The sequence below is a fragment of the Callithrix jacchus genome, chromosome 6 (assembly GCF_049354715.1).
Source record: "Callithrix jacchus isolate 240 chromosome 6, calJac240_pri, whole genome shotgun sequence".
Classification (NCBI taxonomy): Eukaryota; Metazoa; Chordata; class Mammalia; order Primates; family Cebidae; genus Callithrix; species Callithrix jacchus.
The window spans coordinates 97,367,779-97,387,345 of record NC_133507.1 but is presented as its reverse complement, the minus strand read 5'-3'; the positions used below and the strand labels follow the sequence as shown (position 1 = coordinate 97,387,345).

The 19,567-nt window shown below is 36.5% G+C and overlaps 1 protein-coding gene across 7 annotated transcripts in view; it reads right to left on the bottom strand.

Annotated features, from left to right (window-relative positions):
* The window catches only part of NCKAP5 (NCK associated protein 5), a 1,002,432-nt gene that overhangs the window by 554,082 nt on the left and 428,783 nt on the right, over positions 1–19,567 (bottom strand). For all 7 annotated transcript variants that reach the window (XM_035305069.3, XM_078327941.1, XM_035305072.3 and 4 more), the window contains one exon: positions 5,474–5,537. In XM_035305069.3, coding sequence (XP_035160960.3) covers positions 5,474–5,537 — 64 coding nt within the window. The remainder of the gene's footprint in view (positions 1–5,473; positions 5,538–19,567) is intronic.

Sequence of the window (19,567 nt, the reverse complement as noted above, 5' to 3'; positions counted from 1 at the left end):
GCCCAGGAGTTCGAGACCAGCCTGGACAATGGGGCAAGACCTTGTCTCTACAAAAATTATAAAATTTAGCTGGGCGTGGTGGCATGCACCTGTAGTCCCAGTTACTTGGGAGGCTGAGGTGGAAGAATCTCTTGAGCCCAGGAGGAGAGGTTGCAGAGAACTGAAATTGCACCACACCACTCCAGTGTGGGCAACAGAACAAGACCCTGTCTCAAAGCAAAAAAACAGTGGCAAGTCATGTTGATGACATATACTTTTAATATGGTGTGATAAAAAATGAAAATTTAACTCATACTTCCCAAAAATATACCCAAATCTAATCGTGAGAAAACCATCAGACAAGTCCCAGTGAGACACATAATGAGACATAAACCTAACCAGTACTTCTTAACAAGTTATCAAAAACAAGGAAAGCCTGAGAAACTGTCAAAACCAAGAGAAGCTTTAGGAGTATGACAAGTAAATGTAATGTGTATCTTGGACTAGATCCTGGAGCAGAAAAAGGACATTAGGCAAAACTATGGAAATCTGGATAAAGTATGGACTTCATTAATAGTGCATCAATATTAGTTTATCAACTGTGACAAGTGTACCATACTAATGTAAAGTATTCATAATAAAGAAAACCGGGTGTAAGACACATGAAAACACTCTAGATTATGTATGCAATTTTTCCGTAATAAAAAGTTTTTTCTTTAAAAGTGAGTTGGGGGTCTCATATTTTATTTTCAGGACTAGTTTGTGTAATAGAACTTTCAATGGAAAGGTATAAGCAGTCAAGTAATTGACATAGGTTGATATGAGCATTTCTAATACAGTAAGAGTAGTAATAAAGGCTGCGCTGTTCAACAGATGGTGTTGAAAAATTAGCTATTAATTTGGGGAAAAATTTATCTCTGATCTCTACCTCATGCCAAATTAATTATACCTGAAATTTGTAAAAATGTACATTAAAAAAACTATAAAAGTTCTAGAAGATAATGAGAATGAATATCTTCATACTCTTGGGGGTAGAGTGGACCTTTTTTATACATACCAATATTTAAGACAATACTCAAGTGTTAAGGACAGAAGAGACCTCTCAGTAAACTGAGTCTGTGATATTTCAGCACAGGCTGAAACAACTCCCAGGATGAATAGAAACATAATCACAAAGAGTTTGTAAAAAAACAAAAACAAAACTGAACAGTACCTATGAAAAACAGTGGTGGCATTTCTATCCTGGAAGAGGAAATTAAGAACAAAGAAAACAAATATCATCTAGTATGCTGAAGAAAGTTTCCAAAAATAAAGATGTGAGTTAATGGAACACAAAAGCCGACAACACTGATTTAAAAAGATAATAATAACAGTGAAGTAACATGTGCAAGTTAACAGTAATTAGGTAACTACTGGGGGGATGGACTTTGGAGCCAGACTGGTCTCACTTTCAAGCTCATGTTATTTCTACTTCTACATATGTGCTCAATTCATCATGAAAAAGATGTTCTCTTATTTTTAGAAGAAAATGCAATGTGGTACCCTGTACTGGATCTTAGATCAGAAAAGGGGCATTGCCAGAAAAACTGCTCTAATAAAGTCTTAAGCTTAATTAATAGTAGTATGCCAATGCTAATCTCTTAGTTTTGACAACTACATAGTTATGTAAGATGTTAATGTTAGAAGAAACTGAGTAACGAGTAGGTAGGAGTGTAACATTTCTGTAAATCTAAAATTATTTCAAACTAAAAAGTTTATTAAAAAATAAAAGAAATCTTGGCCGGGTGTGATAGCTCACATCTGTAATCTCAGCACTTTGGGAGGTCAAGGCGGGTGGATCCTCTGAGGTTGGGAGTTTGAGACCAGCCTGGCAAACATGGTGAAACCCCATTTCTACTAGAAATACAAAACTTAGCTGGGTGTGGTGGTGAGTGCCTGTAATCCCAGCTACTTTGGAGGCTGAGGCAGGAGCATCGCTTAAACCTGGGAGGCAGAGGTTGCAGTGAGCTGAGATCACACCACTGCACTCCAGCCTGGGCAACAAGAGCGAAACTCCATCTCAAAAATAAAATAAAATAAAGTAAATCTCTCAAAATGCTGCCTTGGGGCTATCTTAAAACTTGTAAGCATAGAGATTTATTGCATAAAACCAAATTTTAAAGAGGTCATGCATTGTGTTAAAGACTTTGATTATACCAGCTTTGTCAATGACTTCAAAAGTAGATACCAGTCTTAATTTAATTATATAACTTCTCTGTAAAGACAGCCTGACTTCTTCCATACCATTTTTCCTTTCATGTGAATAAAAATATAGAAAACTGTAAACAATAATCTCTGAATACATACAATAATCTAGTTGTGATGAACTATTTTCCATTTCTGCTATAGATGTAACAAAAGTTCTGTGAAAAAGCCCTTGTAACAGCAATAATTAAATTTAAAGGATTAATAGAACTGCCTAATTTTTAGAAGCTGTCAGATACTGAAAGAATCAGGACTTCAAAAATAAATGAATTTTAGGAGCAGAGAAGCTGAAGCATATAATTAAATAGAAAACTCAGAGGAATTTGACTATGTAAAGGAACAGGGAGAACAAGTTAGAAAGAAGGAGAAAAACTAAAATAAAGACATTAATGAAAATCAGGGCTTACCGTGTCTCCAAGGAATTGAGATGTGACAAATCATGGAATGGGAAGGGAGATGGTAAGAATATGAATAGTATTAAGTTCAATCGCTTAGTACCTGGGCCTTGCCAGAAGTCTTCTGAACATTCCTCTCTCTCAAAGCCTGAGGCAGGGATCCACTGGGACCTTGATGGTGCACCCATACCTCCCATCCTCCCTACCTCCCAACCCCCATCACTTTTTTGCTTTCTCTTTTAACTCTTCACCGTCTCCCCTCACTCCCCTCAAGCCAGGCCTGCCTGCCTGCAGTTCCCCTGGAACTCAGGTCTTTGTGTTTGCTGATATCCCTACTGGAATGCCCCTCCTCCCAACATCCCCATGGTAAAAACTCCTTCATCTCCTTCAGGTTTTGCTCAGATATTAACTTTTCAGTGATTTACTACTATACGTGTTCCATTGATTGATTGATCAACAGGGTTTTGCTCTGTCACCCAGGCTAGAATGCAGTGGTATGATCATGGCTCACTGCAACCTCTGCCTCCTGTGTTCAAGTGATCCTCCTGCCTCAGCCTCCCAAGTAGATAGGACTACAGGTGCGCACCACCATGCCTGGCTAATTTTTTGTATTTTTATAGAGATGCGGTTTCACTATGTTTCCCAGGCCGGGTTTAAACTCCGGAGCTCAGATAATCCTCCCACAACGGCCTCCCAATAATATGCACATCCTATTTTAAATGTCCCCTACCCTGGCTCTTTTTTCTCATAGCTGCTTCTATGTCCTAACATTTTAATCATATCGAATATCTGTCTCACCAACCACTAAACTGTAAGCTGTCAGATTTTGCCTGTGCTCACTGTACCTCCAGTGACTAGAATAGTGCTGGGCACAGAATAAACGCTCAATAAATATTTGTCCAACCAATCAATACAAAAGTGTGATTTTTCATTACCATAATTAAAATTACAATAATGAAACATTCATAACTTTTCCGAAGTCATTTTTTGAGCAGTTGGGGTCATCCTTGTGCCTGTGTTTTCTGGGTATTTTCTACACTAAACTTCTACAATGTTTTAAAAAGGGGGATTTGTCTTTGTAAAAGACTAGACAGCTGTCTGGGATCATTTCAACTCAATGTCAGAGTGAGAAAGAATCAAAGTTCGTTCTTTCAAGGCCTGTTCTTCTTATGAGCTTAAATAACATTTAGTTATTACCAGGAAGAGATGCATATCATGAAAACTTTATATGAGCAAATGCTCAAGAGCACAATCCACGAAGTAAAGGAATCCCAAAATTTCCACCTCCTCATTTTAATGATGAGGCAACTGACCTAAAAAAGTTACTTCCTCACATTCAACTAGAACATGACTAATGAAGTGGTGAGCAGGAGCTAGTCCTAAACAAAAGACCAATACACTACAGAATGACCAAGCCCATCAATATTTTGAAATGCAGGGAGAAGTCCAGATTGGAAATGCTCAGTCCACCATCCAACTAGACCTTTATTTTCTCCATCTTGTTTCCATTTCATTGCTCAAAGATGCTCATGAATGTTTTTCTTTTTTTTTTTTTTTTGAGAGGGTTTTTGGAGTGCAGTGTGCAGTGGCATGATCTTGTCTCACTGCAACCTCCGCCTCCCAGGTTCAAGTGATTCTCATGTCTCATCCTCCTGAGTAGCTGGGATTATAGGCACCCACCACCATGCCAGGCTAATTTTTGTATTTTTAGTAGAGACAAGGTTTCACAATGTTGGCTAGGCTGGTCTCAAACTCCTGACCTCAGGTGATCTGCCCACCTTGACCTCCCAAAGTGCTGAGATTACAGGTGTGAGCCACTGCACCCAGCCATGAATGTTTCTTCATGTCATTTGAACATTCAAGATTCTTTCTGCATTAAGATCACTAGCAACATAAACACTGATCACCTTCCTAAGTATTTTAGCATGCTTAGGGGGCCACTGTGTCTTCCAGACACCTCTCAACATTTGGCCTCTTATTCTAGCCCTTTGATTTCCCTGCTGAGAGAAGTATGAGGCCAGCATATTTTACACATTTCATACCTTTTTCAGTGGATGGCCTGTCAATTAACTCTCATGAAATAAAATGGAAGTAGTCTTCGGGGTATAAAAATGTGCTACTTATCTAATTCTTTTACTGAAAACTTGCACACATTCCATTGTTTTACCATAAGTGGGAGAAAAAATAAATCTGGTGCTGTATTTTTGTTTCAGAAGTCGCAACAGCAGTTACTCCACACATGCATTCCCCAGGTCCCCAGACAGTCATCTCTGATGTTATAAGTGACACAGAGGCAGATACTTTGGCAAAGACGGTCTATAAAATGAAGTTGCCGTGGACCAAAACAACCATATTGATTTTTAGTACAATTCAAAAAACAAGGAAACATCAGTTTTCCAAATGGCACAAGCTGAAAAGGACAAGGAAAAATATATTGCAAATAGTAAAGAGTAGGAAAATATTAAAGACAATTACATTAGCAAACATCTTAGTGTTCTTTTTTTAAGTTCAAAGAGCTGAGAGGGTTGAATTATGTTGAACTGTCACTCATTTACAGACATCGTGGTCATTGCTGGAAGTCTGGGCATCCAGGAAACCTTCACAAAACAAAGCCTTATAATCCTTGGACATCTGAACATCTTATTTAAAGCCTCATTTTTAAAAATTAATCTCTCTCACTCTGTTGGCAAATGGCCAAGTTGTATAAATTCTGTTATAAATACATCATTTGCCAAAATATCATTAAGCTTGCTGCAAGCAAATATTTTCCATAGATATCCTTAATGAGGCAAAGTAGCTTTCAAGCCAGAGACCTCTGGATGCTATGAAATGAGGAGAAGGCAGTCAGGACTTACCATGGCCCCCTCACTTGTTCTTTGGGCAACTTCTCGCTGCAGTCGGGCCACTGCCAACTTCTCCCTGGAGAAACAAAAACACATGATTAGTTGACCATTCTCAGGGTAGAGGTGACACTGGCATGACCGTGAAACATTCTTTTGAGGTCTCTAGAGGAATTCCTTCCTTGGTTTAGCTCACTTCCTCCATTATACTTTCTATAAATATTTAAAGTGATTGGTCCTGAATGCATTGTTTTCATTGAGTGTCATGAAAGAGATTTTTTTTTGCCATGGATTTTTTTAATAGCCAAATAAATGTTAAATGCTGAGTAGATGCTTTGCTTTCAGTTCATTAACATATATCACTCATAAATAAATTTTTCATCACCATATTTGTCTTTTCTCTTCAACTTTGCTTATACATCTTTAATTATTTTTATTTCTTTTGCTGCTCTCTGTATCAATAATAAATATTAAGAAGCTAACAAAATGTAATTCCTTTCTATTTTTTTTTTTTTTTTTTTTTTTTTTTTGAGAAAGAGTTTCGCCCTTGTTACCCAGGCTGGAGTGCTATGGCGCGATCTCGGCTCACCACAACTTCCGCCTCCTGGGTTCAGGCAATTCTCCTGCCTCAGCCTCCCGAGTAGCTGGGATTACAGGCACGTGCCACCATGTCCAGCTAATTTTCTGTATTTTTAGTAGAGACGGGGTTTCACCATGTTGACCAGGATGGCCTCGATCTCTTGACCTCGTGATCCACCCGCCTCGGCCTCCCAAAGTGCTGGGATTACAGGCTTGAGCCACCGCGCCCGGCCCTCCTTTCTATTTTTAAAATAACAATAGAAAATCATTTGCATGCTTGCTACATAATAGGCACCATGCTGGGAATTGTACCTGTTCTCATTTGACCCTGACAACAATCCAATGGGTGATTTCAGTATGCCCATTTTATAGATGAAGAAACTGAGGCCCCAAAAGTCTAATACACTGAGTCCTCAGCTGGTATATAGTAGTTTTTTAGGATCAAATTTTAGATTTCCTTACTACAAACCCTAAATAAAAATTCTGCTTATCATTTTTCAGTATATAAAAATGTATATTTAAAAATCAGATTATTTATTTTAGTATTCCTTATTTAACAATGTGATTGACTTTTAGATTCCTTATAATTCTGGTTCTACTTAAAATATATCCAATATTCACCAAAATTTTCACAATACTGTTGCAAAGTGATAGATATTCATTTTAGATAGATTTTCAATTATTCTTTAAAAATGTTGATAGATGTCATAGGAGTAAATGAACTCTTCTGGTAATCCCTAAATGTTAGTTTTATAAGGATTTCCCCTGATATTCTTCTACTACCATCCTACTATCAAGATGAGGAACTATTTGAGTGATATTTCATCTTTTAGTCTTCCATTTGCACAGGATCAGCTATATACAAATAGGGGAAGCAGTTCAATCCCTAGAAATGTTCCCACTGGGGAAAACAGAAGGGAAAATTTCTTCTTTCCAAAGTGCTTGGATCTTTGAAATGCCTACAACTATCTAGAAGACATGTGCTTTTGTTTGGTTGCAGCTGGGCAGTCTTTTAGTAGAAATAGTTCTCTCTGATAAACACCTAAAGGCACAGACTAGAAGAAGGGAGACTAGAATAGGAGACATTCCAGGCATACAAGTTTTGGGAGTCTGTGGCAGGACCTTAGTATACCTGTAAGAAGGGGCAACAGAGTAGATAGGAAGTAGCCACGAAGGGATGGAAGCCACGTGCCTAGCTAGAGAGGCCAAGTAAGCAGAAAGCTCCTATGTATTCTCTGACTCAAGTCCTAGTGAACAGATGAAAGGAGCTCAGTGAAAAGAACCAATGAAAGGAACAAAGAATTGAAAGAGAAGGATATGAGTGACTCCTGTTTTAAACATATTAATTTCTCTCCTTTCCCCAGAAACTGTTAAAATGTAGTATAGGGGTAACAATGGTAAATACTTATAGAGTCAAAGAAAACATGAGAATCACATGCTCCATACTCTATGAAACAGCAGTTCCACTCCGAAGTCTAAACTGAACAGAAATACAAGTATATGTTCACCAAAAGACAAGTACCAGAATGTTCATAATAGCACTTTAGTAACCTTATAAGCTGAAAATGCACATACACATTAACAATGAATAAATACGTCAACTTCAGCATAGTTATATGCTGGAATACTATATGACACTGAAAAGGAATAATCTACATTTAATCACAATATATAGAATACCACAAATATGCTGTTGAGCAACAGAAGCAAGTACAAATAGTACATACTTTATTTCCTATTTATATAAAATGCAAATAGAAGCAAAACTCCTATACAACTTGATATGACAAGATAAAGAAATAAAAGACATGAATATCAAAAAGGAAGAGGTAAAACTGTATCTATTTATAGATGACATTATTTTCTAAGTAGAAAATCTGATGGAATTTACTACACAACTAAAAAGTGAATTTAGCAAAGTCAGCAGATAGAAGCCAATGTACAAAAATAATTATATTTTATATACTAGTACCAAACAATTGGAAAATAAAGCTTTTAAAGCATCTATTTATAATAATGTCAAAAAATAAGACATTTAGGAAATACATTTAGCAAAAGATTTGCAAGACCGCTATACTAAAAAGTACAAAACACTGCTAACAAGGATTAAAGGAAACTATTAGAAATATATGCCACATTCATGGATTGAAAGATTTAATATTATTACACTGTCAAAATTTGTATCAAATAAATCTATAAATTCTTTTTTACTGCAATATGCAACTGTCCCAAGCAAAGAGAGAGACTGGGTAATGAGAAATAAGAAATCTAATAAAGAATTGGAATTTTTATTTTCTTTTCTTGATATATTTTTTTTCTTTTCTTCTTAAAAAGAAGCCCCTGGACAACAGCTATGTAGGAATCCAGAGGAAAACCAATCTGGATTGCAGCAAGAGGATGGAGAGCCTCAGAAGGATGACTCTAAGAATAAAAGTTGAACCAAAATAAATTACCTATGTGTTTGTAAGTATTGAGAAGAGTTTTAGAGTTTTACTTTAAAGCTTAAGAATAAGAAAGTAGAATATGAAAACCTAAGCCAATGGAAGGAAGTGGCAATTATTAATGCTAGAAAAAACAAAGTTATTCAAGAAATGCAATTCTAAACTTCTACTAGACTCAGCTGTGAATGACATTTACTTTGTTTTATTATTGTAATTATTGACTGAATTAATTTACAATTTAATAAAAAAATTAGAAAAAGGGAGGCATGAAGAAACAGGTAGTACAGAAACACTAAATCCTTATCTTCCATAATAGAAAGATAATACAGAATGTTTAAAAGTGATCTAGAAACAGAAGTCCAAGCATATTATTTAGATACAAGGATGGAAAGCACAGAAGGTTTGATCTAAAAGAATGGAGACAGGCTGTGTCAGGAGTGTAAGATGCCGAGTAGGAAAGGCAGGGCATATATCATTGCATTTGATTTCTAAAGTATGTGCATATATTACTTTGATTAAAAACTTCTCAAAAATGTATATTTTTAAAACCAACTGACCCATGTAATTTGTATTAAAAATATCATAGTAATACATTACTAGAAAGAAAAAAGAAGACAGACTATTCACCAACTGAAGACTCAGCATCAAATGACTCATTTCCTTGAACTTGAGAGGCACCTATAGAGAAGCTTTGCTAAATTAAAGAAAAATAAGAAGTAACTATAAGCAATGAGTCTTTGGACAAATGCTTTTAAGTACAAACTGCAAACAGTCTAACATGCTACAGAGATATTTTAAATTTAAAATCTCTTTACTTTTTAAATGAAGTATAAGGTATGCAGCAAAATTAAGAAATCATAAGAGCACAGCTTGCTGAATAATCACAAAGTGAATATGTCCCTATCGGTCCTCCCTATGCGAAAGCACAGCAACACTGCCAGAACACCAGCCGCAACTTTAATGCTAATGATAAATAACTTCTCACCACAATACCTGAACTCACTTGCCACACTCTTTTCTGTATACTGAAACATGGAGGCATTTAACTTCTCATCTAAAGTATGATAAACACATTGTCTCATATTTTACCCAACTGTTTATTCAATATATTTTTATTCTAAATAAGACCATAAATTCCTCCTTGACCAGAACAGTAGCAACCAAAAATGATGATCCATTCGTTTTTGCAGGTGGTCAGTTGTGGTGTAGTTAATATTTTACTGTAACAGCTGGTTGCCTGAGTGGAGATTATATTTAGCTCATCTCTTTAACAACTACTAAGGCCCCTTAGTAGGAACAAAATAAATATTTGTGACTTGCTGAATGAGGAATCAGTTATAGAATCTAATATCAACTTGCCTAGTATAACAGAATTTTAAATAATATTACCATTTTGCATTTATGTAGTACTCAACACAGGTGTACTCTACACACACACCCTGATTCCCACAGGGTACCCTCTAGCTCCAGTTGACCACAAAAGCTTTTTCACATACATCCTAAAATTATGAAAAGCACAACTTCCATAGGCCACCATGTAAATATCTGAGTAAGCTTCAACATAGTAAATTCCTATGTAAGAGCAATGAATGAGGAGACTGTAGAAGAGCAGTTCCCTAATATCTGAGTTCCCAAATATTTGACTCTTTTGTATGCAGAAAAATTGAGTATCCCAAAGAGCTTTTGTTTTTATGGATTACTACCTATTGCTACCACATATAAATAAAAATGTAATTTATTAAGATAGTTATTAAATCACCAAAAAATGCCAATAAACCCATGACAACATAAGTAAAACACTTTAATTAAAAGTCATCTTAACAGTAATTCCAAAACAAAAATACATTTTGAAAATAAAGGGAAAAAATAAGTGTTGTGAGAAGAGTGATACTGCTTTAGAATTCTGCAACTATCTTTAATGTCTGGCTTAATAGAAGACAGCTGCATTCTCATATCTGCTTCAGCATTTAATCTGTTACGACAGAACATGTCATGTGGCTTCTAGAAAACTCCACTCATGAAAGCTGAGTGAAAAAGGCAAATACCATCTTAGTGTTACGGCAAAAATAGTTTTGACCTTGCAGATCCCTTGAAAGTATCTTGGAGATACCCAGGGTCCCAGGACCACACTTAGAGAACTTCAACTAAAAGACAGATACAGAACTACGAATGTAAGAATGTTCCAGAAAATTGCCTTGAATCATCATTTCTAATTGTTGAAGCTTCAGAGAAAGATTTAATATATATGCTAATTGTATGTTAATTTTTCACAAGAGCAATGTAACATAAAAGAGACATTTCCAGGAACAGATCAAGAGTCTATCTTATCCCCATCATCCTACTAAAAGATAAAAGAGTCCTAATACAGTGTAAATGTTAGGAACATCACTACTTTATGCTTAAAAGAGATGGCCTTTATAAACTATTAGGACTGTCACACTGTAAGGTGCTTCTCAAATCTTATTAATTCATGTGAAAGAAAAGCTTAATGGTTTTAGTCATTACATAGTTTTTAAAAAGGAAAATACTATATTAATAAATTATGAAATGTTATAGACTGTCCACACATTATATTCTTTGGCATTCAATGCAGAAGGAACAAAATGAATAAATCAACATAAATGGACCATCTCTAAAGGAGCAGCATTCTAGCCCCATGATTTGGTGAAATGGAGAGTAAAATATATAAAAACTAAAAACACCATTTTATATCTGACCTACCACCATGTGAATGGAGAAATGCCCAAATTCAAACAGCCATGTGGAAATAGGTAATGCAAAGATGGAAAATTTCAGAGAAGCATAGGCCACAGGGGAGGCAATCCCCAAACCCAGCCCGGCTCCTAGCCCTCTGTATCTACAACTGCGGAAATTGCTTAGATGCAGACAACTGGAAGTTACCCTAACTCAGGGTAGCTAGGTGATGAAGGAGCAGAATTTGTAAGAACAGCAAACACAAATGTCTTTTGGGGACCATGCTCCATAATTGTTTTAAAACATTTATGCAGGCAATGTAACCTATTATATTATCCAACAGAGATCCCTCAGGGGTCTAACAGACAGTTCAGAGTCCTCCCATGGAGTCAGTGGGCAAAGCCAGTGGCAGCTAAGTCCCACTACAGAAAGGGCATTTCAACTACATTTTATGCAGTAGGCATCTGAATTATATTTCCTTTGAAAAGTAGGTTTCCAGTGCTGAAACACAACAAATAAGGGATTCTTTCTTTAGGTTCGATAACTTGTATATTTCAAATATTTCAAGTCCTTGTGTGTACATTTTACATCAACTGGATTTTTTAAGGTAGAATTTGTATTTTATTTTTGTATGAAAATGTTATTTTTGTGTAAAAAGTTTCTTTTTTAAAACTAAGGAAGTGCTGAAGTTTTTGACATGGTAAAAACCTCTGATAAAATACTCATGATTTCTAGATGTTATTTCTGAAATCAAATTATCAACTCAATAAAAATATTAAAAATAAATGGCTCTGCCTTTTTCACAGAATCTCATTTGTCCCCGGATTTAGTAGTTCCTGGCATGCCATATCTTCAAACCTCCACGGTCCCAATATATGTGTGAAACCAATTGGGACTAGTATCTTTTTCATGCAAATTCAAAGTTCTTACAAACAGCTTTGTGTAGAAAATAAAGAATGCTCGATTTGCAAGCTACCCAAGACAAATTAAATACACTCACATACACATACACCCTTGCTCCTATTTAAAGGCCTCAGTTCATCTGCTGGAAACAGACAACTGTGCTAAAACAATGCATCACTGTTTTGTTTAGTGTTTGTGGCAAAGCCAGTAGCTCAACATGAAGTGGGTATTGACTTTATGATTACCAAACAAATGCACAGGGATGTTTTATCAAGAGCTGTGGGTTCTTATTTATAGAACAGATATAAAAGAAGAATACAAAGAATATACACACGATGAAACAAGAGACCACAGTACTTCTCTTACAGTTAAATGTAAAGATAATTTTTCTCTCCAGGAAGAATAAAACAGAGCTACTCTTATTATTCAATTTTATATTCAAATGGAGAATTAGTTTTAAGTTTCTAAGGCCCTTCAATATAGCCCAGACTATCTGAACTAAAGATCATAAACGACAACATTTTATATGTTTTATATATTCTTCAGAATACCACAGACACATCTGCAACTTAAGTCCATTGAAACAGTGTTCACAATGAAGCCAACAGGATGTTGGCATTTGTAAAATTTAGAAAAGACTTGCAAGGTTTGCATGTTTAAAAGAACATCCCCAAAGGAGAAAGCAGCTTGTTGGTGGGGGAGAATGTATTCAGTTTGTGATGTGTGAACTCAGGCCGCATTGCTACAGAGCCATCTGTTGCATGAGTGTCCAGGGCATGCCTATTGGGAGACAAATCAATGTCCCCTTGCCACTCTTCAGGAAGCCCAGGACTTGCACCCACTCTGAATGGGAGAGAATGGAGATGCTGTGTGCTCCACTCTCCACAGGACAGATGGTGCTCCTTTGAGGATGCCCTGATGGAAGAGCAGCAAGGGCACTTAGTGTAAGTGGGAAGAATTATTTCTACTCATTGTAAGACTCCTTGTCCCAAATACCCCATACAGGCAATGCACTTAAAAGGCAGATCCCGCTCATATCAAGCAAGCTGTCAATATGTGAAATACTCTGTGATTTGATGAACATGCAAGATAATTTGTGTGATTGCTTGACCTTTCCAGAAAAATAAAGTATAACAAATGAACATGCTTACATAGGAATTTAAAAAGAAAAAAATTTCTTGGGCATCTTAGCAATCCAAAGTCAGTTTCCTCTACTGTGGTAAAGATATTGCCATATTAAAGAATCCCATTTTACTCTCTGTACAAGACTCTATGTTCATATTAGTTTTGATTTTTAGGTTCAGTTCCTTTAAAGTATTTAACACTTATGTTTATGTATTAAATACACCTATATAAATTTTTATTAATTCAGAATATTCTGCTAACTGAAACTATATAATCCAGCAATAATGGAAATTCTTACGTATTCAGCAAACACTTAATGTAAGTTTACTGCAGGCCTGGTACTGTTCTAGGGCCTGGGAAGTAAATATAAATAATAATACAGTTCCAAAGTCAAAGACTCAGTATTGATAGATGGAGAAAGCATTTCTAAGCATACCAGTGTCATAAGACACAGTAAGTATAACACTCTGCATTCAAAGCTAGATTTTAAAACACATTAGGTGACTATCTTATCAAAAGATCAAATTTGAACTTCCTTTAATAAGTAGGCACTTTCTGCTATTTCTAAGATTTTTTCAATTTCAACTTTTCAGCAACAAATTACATAGAACAGATCTGTCCTCAGAAATATTTCAATTAGGAATAATGTCTATTACATGTTCTAAATTATTCCTTAAATTCATTAAGTCTTTTGAATGCAATGCTGTTAGACTTTTGTTCAGCACCAAGTTCTGCCACTTTGGCGTCAGGATTTTATTTCATGTCACTTCTTTGAGAGATACTGGACCTATTTTACTTTTCCATTTAAAAAGATAGTCATAATCGCTGATATTTATTGAACAGTTGCTATGTAAGGCACTATTCTAAATACCTCATATGATATTCTTTAATCTCAAGGAATCCCATGAGGTAGGTGTTATTATCATCTCTATGATATAGAAGTTAATCAAATTTTTGGATTAAGAATCCCTTTATACTCCGCAAAAAAAATTACTGAGAATTCCAAAGAGCTTTTGTTTTTGTCAGTTATATCTACTGATACTTACCATCTTCAAAATTAACCAAAAATATATATATTAATTAATTTAAAAGAACAATACTTTTATTACAGGTTAACATAAACATAATTATGACATTTAACTATAATTTTAAAAAATATAATACAATGAGTAGCACTGTTTTATAATTCTGTAAAAGTTTTTAATATCTGGCTAACAAAAATGACATCTGGATTCTCATATTTGCTTCTATTAATACATTCAATATGCTGCAATGTCACATGTGGGGTGGCCTCTGGCAAGCCACTGTACGCTCATGAGAGAATGAGAACAAAAAAGGCAAATAACGTCTTAGTATTCTTACGAAAATAATTTTGACCTCATGGATCTTTAAAAAGGTCATAGGGCCCCTGGAGGCTGCTGGTCAACACTGCTAATATGCAGCAATGCCTACCTTCCATGGGTAAATGGAGGCTGCTCGTGCAGGTTGGAAAGCGTGCCTATCATCTCACTGCTCAAAAGTTTAAATATGGCCATTCATGTTTTTACAAATATGTAAAATAGCAATGAATAACTTTATTAGACTTGAATAATATTATTGTCTAGTTAATAACTATTAACTAGAATCCTATTTATTAGAACTTGTGCCTCTGTATCTACTATTGCCTGTTACCACTGCCTCTACTACTAGGGAGGTCATCATAAATAATGCAAGAATTTGGGGGTCTCCATAGACACAACACATTTTTGACCATTTTAATGAGAATCAGTGGGAAAACTACTATCATAAATTTTCAGAAACACATTGAATTCCAAGTACTATAAATCTATATTTCTGGCAGAGTAGAAGGAAAATAATAATGAAACTCCCCATATAAACCAATGCTTAGGCATAGGGTTTGTTCCCTCCACCCTATATTGTTTCCCTGTGAAGATATCACCAAATGTCTGCACAGAAATTAGATAGATGATTACCCTCATTTGTGCCTTGAGGCAGAGAATCAAACACTAAAATCTTAAAGAGAAGACTCAATTAATCATCAACTTTCCCCATTTCTGGTGCATCCCAAGAATAAGAGCCCAATGGTGATCTGGTATGCTTATGGGGGGAACAGGTTTGCTCCTCTAAGGAGGCCAAGACCCATTCTCTCCACATACAGAGAAGCCCTGGGGAGTCACCCGCCACAGAGGCCATGACAATGTCAAGTGCCAGGTGCACCTGTCGTGTGGGCAGATGGGGAGACCAGTGGCGGCAGTCCCTGAGTAATGGTTAAATTAATTAGCCTTTCCACAGCAGATCATTTAATTACTCATCCCCTTAGACAGTAAGGGTGAGAGCAGATTTTAGAGAAACATTTAGAGCCAAAACTCATATGAAAGAAATGTCTTTATATACTTTTTCCAATACGTAATATCAGTGTTGCCCCCAAAACTTTAAAACAAAAACAAAATCACTTTGATTATATGCTTTAGGAGACTCTATTAACATCCATAAGGCATAAAAGTCAGTGAGTTGGAATCATATTCTAAGTTGTGGATCTTCACAGGATTTTGTGCAGTGAGATCGTTCAGCAGGAAACTCAACAGGATTGGTATGTAAAACTCACTGACTTTGGAAGAGCATGGGAGTTTAATAAATTGTACTATGCCAATTATGGAATGTACCCCAATCCTCCCAAAAATTAACACAGACTTTTTAAAGAATTAAGTGTGCTGGAATACAGAGATAGTAAACACAAACAAAAATTCTCATTTTAGTAGTCTGAGTTTCTGAAGGTGTGTTATCCACAGGCTTGTCCTTACGGAGTTTTCTGCAGCTTCTAAAAAATAAAAAGTAGCTCTTTAAATCCTTACCCTATATCTGTATTCTCAAAATTGTTTTTATGCTCTCAAGAACAGTGCCTCAAATTACACCCATATTTTCATTTATTCATCCATCCATCCATTCATCCATCCATCCATCCATCCATGGAGTCACTCACACAATCCAAAGTCACAAGTGCCTTCTTACCTATTTATCTCCCTGGTGGGAGGTAAGTCCCTAGAGAGCTATGACTTTGTGGTCTTTGTGCATCTAGGCCATGAAAAGATCCTTAATAAATGAAAGATCACACTTCAGAACAAAGATGTTCTCATTGTTTTGAGGCAAGATTACAAATGTCTTCACTCATATTCAATATCAGAAATTAATCCCATGTTCCAGATCTTGACATAATAGGCCAATAAAACCACACAAGCTACCTGTAATCCCTACTACAATAATCATATGTGTAGCATTTTGCACATTTTAAATGCTTCATATATTACTGGTGGTAAATATCCAGTGAAGAAGTGAATTTGTCCGTCTGAGTTTTCTCCTTTTTATTTCTATTTTTTTCTGCTTGGAACTGTCAGCTTTCATTAGAATAATATATGCTTTAATCCCCAAGTTTTTGATAAAGTTGGAAGAGCCTGAATTTAACACAATACTGAATTAAAGTAACCCATTTTCTCCTCCTCCTCTCTGGTACAGAGTGAAATCCCAAAGCTCTCCTACCTACAATGTTTCTAAAATACATATTAGAGCAAAAATTCCCCTAATTTTAATACAGAAATTTCTAGTCTTAACTCTTGCAATTACTTCTTCCTTGAGTGTAAAGTCAAACTCTTCCCAAAAAAAAGCTTTCCTTGAGATATACACTTCTTATGAATCACTGAAGAACCACTGAATTTCTTAATTATTTTGAAAAAGCTGGGCTTCTGAATGTGTATTCCTTATGTTGCCATGCTTTCTAAGAAACTTGGAATTCCCTATGTGTCCATGTATACTCCTCGCTCTGCAACCTTGCCCTGTCACCCTGATATTTCATTTTTAAAATTTAAAATTCCACTGAAATAAATCTAGTTCTGTGTTATGTCTGACAATAAAGACAAACTCTTTAAAATAACAGAATTTTATAAATAATGTTCGAGTTATTCCACCAATTTTGGTGACATCTAAAACCAATCAACTATATGTAGCTTAATACAGAAAGGAAATTCTTGAGGAAAAACACACACACATACATATGCTAACCATCTCCTAAGGAGCATTATATACCTGTGGGACCAGAGGGATGACCATAGCCCTTACCTGAGAACTACTTTAGTTTCCATGACTTTCAACTATCTATGGCAGAATGAAATCTCATTCTGTCTCTATTTTGACAAAGGCCCCAATATAGTATCTGTGAGGAGGCTTCAGCCATTTAGCTAGGCTCAGAAAAAGAAGATTTGTGAGTTCCAAAGGGAAGAGTTGAAGGAGGTACTGATGGAATCTTTGGGTGGACTGTCACACAGGAAGTTTATACACTAAAACATTCCTTCATTTGTGGAATGATTTACACACAAGGGTGAGTTCAGCTCAACAAAATGGTGGTTTTATTTTATTTTTTTTAGATGGGATCTCACTTTGTTGCGGAGGCTGGAATGCAGTGGTGTGACCATGGCTCACTGCAGCCTCAATCTTCTGAGCTCAAGCAATTCTTTTACTTCAGCCTCCCGAATAACTGGAATCACAAGTGTGTGCCACCATGCCCTGCTAATTTTTAAAATAGGTTTTGTAGTAGTGATGGGGACTTGCTCTAGTGCCCAGGCTGATCTTGGAATCCTGGGCTCAAGTGATCCTCAGACTTCAGCCTCCCCAACTGCTAGGATTATTTATAGGCACGAGCCTACACTGGGCCCAAAAAGGTGGTTTTTAGGCTAGATTGGAAATGTTATCAATCGATTCCACGAATATTATGTTGCTTACTAAGTTGGAGGTGCTTTGCTAGACTCTATGGAAACTACGATAAGTAACTCAGTCCCTGCGGTTACAGAGCATTCGGCCTCAGAAAACAGATAACATGTCTGTTTTCAGCATTATGAGTTGAAAAATGTCCCCCACAAATGCATATGTTGAAGTCCTAACCCCCAGTACTGTGGATGTGGCCTTAGAGATAGGGGCTTTTACAGAGGTAGTCAATTTCAAATGAGGTCACTAGAATGGGCCCTAATCCAAGAGGAGTGAAGCCCTTAAAAAAAAGAAAATTTGGGCCGGGCATGGTGGCTCACGCCTGTAATCCCAGCACTTTGGGAGGCCTAGGCAGGTGGATCCCGAGGTCAAGAGATCGAGACCATCCTGGTCAACATGGTGAAACCCCGTCTCTAAAAATACAAAAAAAAATAGCTGGGCATGGTGGCGTGTGCCTGTAATCCCAGCTACTCGGGAGGCTGAGACAGGAGAATTGCCTGAACCCAGGAGGCAGAGGTTGCAGTGAGCCGAGATTGTGCCATTGCACTCCAGCCTGGGTAACAAGACCGAAACTCCGTCTCAAAAAAAAAAAAAAAGAAAAAAGAAAAAGGAAAATTTGAAGACAAACATATACACACGAAGAACACCATGTGAAGATGAAAGCATACACTGGAATGATGCTTCTACAATCCGAGGAACAACGAATATTGCCATCAAACCACGGGAAGCCAGGAAAAGCATGGAACAGACTCAGAGGCAACCAATCTTGTCAACACATCTTGGACTTCAGCCTCCAGAACTTCAAGACAAGTTTCTGTTGTGTAAACCACCCCACCCCCACCCCAATCTGTAGTACTTTGTTACAGCAGCTCTGACAAACTAGTACATCCACATACATTTTAATATCAAATCTATCAACTATATATGTTTGTACATAATCCCTCTCTATGGAAATATACATATACGCATAGCTTGGGAAGATATAATGGGTGTTCCAAGCAAAGTGTGATGTTTTTTGGGCAGAAAGACTGATTCTGACCAGGAAAATCAAGGAAGCCTTCATAAAGGAAATGATAGTCACATTTTACAAAAGTTAAGAGCCATAAAATCAGATGTCAAACATGAAAATTTATAATTCTAGAGCTATAAACTCTTTACTGCAAAGTAGTTTTTTTTTCAAACCTAAGGGACTTCATTAACATGCCATTTCTTAAGACTCCAAGATGACTGTATGAATGATTCGAATCACACACTTGATAGCTAAACATCCACAGGCACACATAATCTTAGCCATAGACATTTTCACATTCTTTCATCTTCACATTCTTTTTACTAAGTCTACTGCTATGCCTAGTATAAGACGCTACCTCAGTGCTCTATTAGGGGAGTATTGACTTAGTTCATATTCCAGAGTGGATATGGTTTGCAAATACAAATACATGTATATACTCTCTGGCTGCCCCATTATTGGGGCATATGTTGGCCACTTGTAAGGAGTTAGGTGACCCATGGTCTTGAAACTGGTTTGCCCATAACCAAGCCCTCATTAACTCAGGTCTCTGCACAACTGAGCCATTAAGCCTCAGGAGCACTATAAATTTGCTGACTTTTGTAA